We start from the raw sequence: 6157 nt of genomic DNA on the forward strand, positions 1-6157 counted from the left end.
TAATCATCTGTCTGCTTCTCAAAGAGAAGGAAGGATATTGTCATAGCATAATTTAATTTAGTCACAATCACCAATAAATGCCTCTGGAAACTATGTTGGACAAGGTCATTGCTCCTGCTACTATAACTCAGCAAAGTACTAGTAAGAGCTGCCTGCTTCATGTTGATCCTGAGTTCCATCACTTACAAATGAGAGGATTTTGATGAACATTACCAAATATCTCATACAGCTCTCCATCCTGTTCTAGAATAGCTGGGTCCATCCTCCCGAGACTAATTCTGGGCAGCAGGCCAGAGCTGCAGAGCTGAGCAGGTGGGTGGAGTTGCTCTTAAGTTTGAGATGAGTTCATCTCCAAGTCAGCAGAGTCAGGTGAAATGGCTAAGACTCCCGCCCCTGTGGGCTTGGACATTGGGGGTCCATTAGACTCAAAGGGAGGACATGTGAGGCTTGGTAGAGGAAGGTTCTGCATATCAGGTGCAGCAGCTCATCCTTCTGTCCTCCTATAGACCTTGAGGAAGCAAGTGTGACATGTCTTACTATGTGAGCAAAACAATAACATAGGGAACACTGCACAAGGTGAAGAGCTTTGAGATTTCAGCATCAAGACTTGGTAGAGGTGGGAGTAGTGGGCACTGCATGTGTTCTGAGGATTCCCTCCTGATGCCTTTGGCTTCTCCTGTCAGGAGAGCTTTGTGAGATCCCGGCCTGCTGCTCAGTGGCAGGAGCTAGCTGATGAACGCTGCAGACTATTTGAGCACTGCTTGGGGTTTAAACATATTGAAGAATTCATTAAACTCTCAGCAGGCAAACTTTTAATTATAAACCTACGACTTTAATAGTCCAAACTCAAGAACTTCAGACAAGGTGAGTCAAACTGATACTATTAAACCGAGTCGATTTGGGCTAGATGTAAACAAGAGAGATATTTTTGAAGTGTGACTTTCCTAACATAAGGACACACTTTCTGTTGAACAGATATCCTTTTGTTCCATAACACATTGGAAAAAGCAAGAACAATCTTAAGTGACTGTATTGATGTGAACTGTTAAAATTCTACCCTGGGGTACCACCAGTGGTGTGAATTTAATTGATATATGGATTTTTCTGTGTCTGAGTGTCCTCAGGGATTAATGCAGGGAAGAAAGAGGGGAGAGGGACATACCTTCAGGCCCCTCTATGAGCTGGATACACACAAGTTACTTACTCTATCTCCACAACTCTTACCTGAGGATGTTGAGACTGAGTGAGCTGCAGGTCAATAATTTCCTGATTAGTCTTGGACTGATTGTCTACAAGACTTTTAAAGTTCTTTTCTTACGACTTCCAGAGATAAACTCAGAGTGCCACACTTGGTAATCATACATGTATTTTGCCCTGTCACATGAGGTTAGTTTTTTTTTAATCTATATATTTAAGCAGTATGACTTATAGCATGGTCAAGAGGGACACAGATCTTGCACCCAACTGAAGTCACAAGAACAACACTGTCCAAGTTATATTGTTACCCGGAAGTTGGTGTTTCATGTAATTGTGATGCATGAAATAAGGAAGTCTCCCCCAAGAAAAAAAATCACTATTCATGGATGGAAATAGACCCTCTGGCTAGGTCCAATGTATCAGATCCTAAAAGCTTCAAATACCAGATGTTCGGGATTCTGAAAATCACTGTCTGCAATGATTGCCTGACAATGTGAAATTTGTCAGTGTAGATAAAAAATGTACAGCTGTAGTAACAATCATCGAACCATTTATATAGTACTCTGAACTCCGATTTAGGCAGCAGATAATCTAAATATAAACAAAAGCCTTCCTTCAAAATGACTGGTTCAGAGAAAATGTAAATTTACAGTAGACTGTGTGCTCAGGGCTTGGCACTACCAGGACTATTGGTATCTTTCCTCCTCTGAAATTAAGCAATGACTAAACCTGGAAAGGAGGAAGGCAGCACAAAGGCTCTCATGCCCTACATGAAAAGATCTATATGTTAAATGTTGATGTATAAAATGACCTAGTCACTTTTTCTTAGTTTGGTCTATATTGCTAATTTACCTCTGAGGTTCATATTTGGTTCTGTTAATCAGCAGAACTTCTGAAAGCCCACTGTACACTAACCCCTGAGCCAAGGAGCAGAGAGAGATGGTTCAAGGGTCCCACCCTGTCCCTAATCAGCACCCAGCTGAGCTGATGTGCCCAGGCATCTCAGGGGTCCCTGGCATGCTTGGCTTCCTTTGCTAAACCCAGGGTAGCCCCAGCTGTCCTCATTGCTCACTGCCCAGTCTCTGCCCTGGGCTCCTCCTCAGCTATCTCCTCAACCAGATCCTCCTGTGTGAGCTCCAGAAGGGGACCTGACCCCATGCCACACCCACTGGCCTCTCACCTGGTCCAGAGCAGAGTCTGAGTCCTCCCCTCCCTACACATTTGCCCTGGGGCCTGAGCGTCCAGAGCCCTCTTGTTCCTGCTACTACCCTGATGACCCAGGCAGGCTCCCTCCAGGGCTGGTCCTGCTCCTCAGTCTGTACAGAGTGGTCCAGAGCCTGAGGGCCCTAATAGCATCTCCTTGGAGTGGTGCTCAGTGCTGCTCCCCAGCTGTCCCTCTGTCCTTCCTCCTTGCACTTTGGTTCTTGGTGTCACTAATGTCCACACAACTCACAGCATGTCTCTGAGCTGCTGCTCTGTTCTCTGTCACCCACTAAATATGAGCTCCAGAGTGTGGAATGTTGTCTATTTTAACCACTAAAGCAAGTAGATACCTGAAGCATGGTCACAAAACAGAAGCAGTGAGCACATTAAGGCTGATTGTGTCATGATGGTGGGATCTATACTTTTTATTTTTCTATGAGGTCATGAGTCTTTGCTTCTCATAGTTGTTAGAAGCAGAGGAGCCTGGGATCCTACCCCTCCTGCTGCCCAGGGCTCGGTGCTCATGCTGGGGACATGAGCAGGTATTCTCCCTCTCAGCATCTGACAACTCCAAGATCTAATAATGCATTTTCACTTTTATGATAAGCTCTCTTTCAAAATTTTATTCCTGTTTACCCAGTTACAAAAAGCAAAGATTTTGTTTAAGTTACCAAAGGTGAATAATAGTATCAAACTATCAATTACTGTTTTTTTTTCCTGAGAAAATAGCAATGATCCAAGATGACTATCAAAATTAATATCTAAGACAGGATCTGGCACCACTGTGGCTTTCAGATGGAAGAGCACCAACATATTAAGTGCAAAAGCCAAAACCAAGCCCAGGGAAGAAGTCAGACTCACATACTGCAATTGAAAGAAATGCTATGATACATTTTATGCATATTTGGAAAAATGAAAGAAAAACAAAAAGAAATTGCCAGACATGGATGGCAGAAAGTGAAAAAGAAAGGGTGTAATGAGTTGAGATAAAAGTTGCCAAGTAAAGATCTGGACATAAAAGTAAGGAAAAAAAATATCAAGAAAGGTAAAGTCTCTCATTTTTTCCTCTTTTTCATTTTTTTACTGTCCATGCTGAACATCTAGTTTTTGTTACTCTCTTGTATAATTAACTCTGAGGAGGACACGAAACTGCATACACCTCACATCCTTCCTCCTTGAAGAGCTTAGCTGCACAGTCGCCCTCCTGCCTGCTCATCTGATAACCACCCACAGGACAGGAAGTGCAGGTGATCAGTCCCACTTAGCTCTGTGCTCCTTAATTAACCTAGGTGGAAATGTGGAATGCAATATGATTTATTTTTGCAGGAGAATTGTAATTACACACATTGAATTGAATGAATAAATTTACACACAGTAAATCATTCATCAATTGCTAAATTTGGCATTTTAGAAGATTAGAAATATAAAGTATGCACAAAGATTTAGGGTCTGATCCCAGGCATAGCTGTATTTAATAATGCTATTCTTCACATCAATGAGTGCTACCAGTTGCATTTGGAAAATGAGGGTGTTAACACATAAATACACAGATTTGTGTTAGGGATGGGCAATAATAAGTGTAATTATGTGAAAAATAGTTCAGAGAATTTAGGGAATGTCAATGTTTCATACATAGAAAGAATATGTGAGTTTGTGGTTCTGTTGTCCACATCCATGTTGTATTTCTGTTACCACACTGGTTCTAGGTGATTCAAACAAAGAGCACGAAATCTACATGCATTATTTACTCTGTCACCTTAATCATGTGTCATTGGTTTACACAAAGAAAAGAAAAATGTGCATAAAAATCTAGATGTTGGATATTTGGGTTTGTAGGGCCTCAGATAATGGAAGCCTTGTTAGGAAAAAACAAAACAAAAAACTAAAGAACATATTATGACCAGGTGGATCTCACAGGACATAGAAGCCTTTTACAGTTTGATTGTGTTTGGTGACACACTGAGGGACCAGGAGAGGACTGTTTCTTAGAAGGTAAGCGGTACAGTCCTGGGGAGAAGATCCCAATTTATTGAGTATCAAGAGTGACATCTGGGGAGGAAAGGTGAGAAATGAGGGATGTGGAAGAAGCAAAGTCATGAGCACCTAGCGTCACGTGAGCCCACAGGGGTCTTCTGAGCACACGGGTCATGTGTGTGGTAAAAGTGAGTGTTGAATTAAGGAGGCTGGAAAGAAGGGATCCCGGCTTCCTCAGTGCTGAGGCCGTTCATACAGCCTTGAGGAAGGTCCCTGGCAGGAGTCACCAGGAAGGAGCCTCCAGCTGCTTCACTGAGTTTGCTGTGCCTGTTTTTCAGGACCATGTTTGTGTCTATGACTTGCTAAGATGCTTACCAGTGAGGACTGGGAAAGGAATGTTTAATTCAGGTTAAAATCAAGTCAACAAGAGCTGTGATGTTGAATGAAGAAGATTTCAATCTAAACAAGGTCTCATAAAGTCAATTCCTTGTTATTCTCCTGTGCTGATTCATTTGATGTTTCGTTCTTAGCTTTTCTATTTATTTTTCTTTCAAGCATATCAAAGCAGTGCATTTCCATGGAGAAATGGAACCAAACTTCAAGTGATTTCATTTTATTGGGGCTGTTACCGCAAAACCAGACTGGCCTACTTCTCTTGCTCCTGATCATCTCTGTGTTTGTTCTCGCCTGTTTGGGGAACTCAGGGATGACTGCCCTCATCTTCTTGGATCTGCGGCTCCACACCCCCATGTACTTTCTCCTCAGCCAGCTGTCCCTCATGGACCTGATGTACATCTCCTCCACTGTCCCCAAGATGGTATACAACTTCCTCTCTGGGCAGAAAAGCATCTCCTTCCTGGGATGTGGTGTGCAAATCTTCTTCTTTGTGACATTGGCATGTTCTGAAGGCTTACTTCTGGCCTCCATGGCCTATGACCGCTTTGTGGCCATCTGCCACCCCCTCCACTATCCCATCCACATGAGTAAAAGGGTATGTGTGAAGATGATCCTGGGGTCCTGGACGCTGAGCTCCATCAACTCCCTGGCACATACCATCTATACTTTTCAGATTCCTTACTGCAGATCTAGAGCCATCAATCATTTCTACTGTGACATCCCAGCCATGATGCCTCTGGCCTGTGTGGACACCTGGGACTATGAGTACATGGTGTTTGTGAGTGCAGTCCTGTTTCTCCTCCTTCCTTTCCTTGGCATCACAGCCTCCTATGGACGGGTTCTTTTTGCTGTCTTCCACATGCGCTCAAAAGAGGGGAGAAAAAAGGCTTTCACCACGTGTGCCACACATTTAACTGTGGTGATATTTTACTACACACCTTTTGTCTACACTTATCTCCGGCCCAAGAGTCTCCGCTCACCAGAAGAGGACAAGATCCTTGCAGTTTTCTACAGCGTCCTCACCCCCATGCTCAACCCAATTGTCTACAGCCTGAGGAACAAGGAGGTGCTGGGGGCCATGAGGAGAGTGTGGGGGATGTTCTCCTCCAGGAAGAAGTGACCGTGGCTATCCCTGCTCCTTGCTATTGCTTCTCTCAGGCAGACTCAAGAGCTGTGGTGTCCAATAGAAAGTATAAGACTCATATGCAATTAAAGTTTTCCAGTTACACGTTTAACTGTAAAATAAATTTAAATGATATTTTGATGTTTATAAGCTTCTATATTTATTATTAATATTTTTATTTAATTGAAAACATTGCAATCCATGTTAATATTAATCAAACTGATATTTTTAATTTTTTAAAATTATTAATAATATTAATTATTT

The 6157-nt window shown here is 42.7% G+C and overlaps 1 protein-coding gene across 1 annotated transcript; it reads left to right on the plus strand.

Moving 5' to 3' along the window:
* The first annotated feature begins 4951 nt into the window (after positions 1-4951).
* Positions 4952-5890, plus strand: LOC143398943 (olfactory receptor 2L13-like). The gene has a single exon (XM_076855648.1). The coding sequence runs from the start codon at positions 4952-4954 to the stop codon at positions 5888-5890; it is 939 nt and encodes a 312-aa protein (XP_076711763.1).
* Positions 5891-6157: the final 267 nt, after the last annotated feature.

Source organism: Callospermophilus lateralis, chromosome 5, assembly GCF_048772815.1.
Source record: "Callospermophilus lateralis isolate mCalLat2 chromosome 5, mCalLat2.hap1, whole genome shotgun sequence".
Classification (NCBI taxonomy): domain Eukaryota; kingdom Metazoa; phylum Chordata; class Mammalia; order Rodentia; family Sciuridae; genus Callospermophilus; species Callospermophilus lateralis.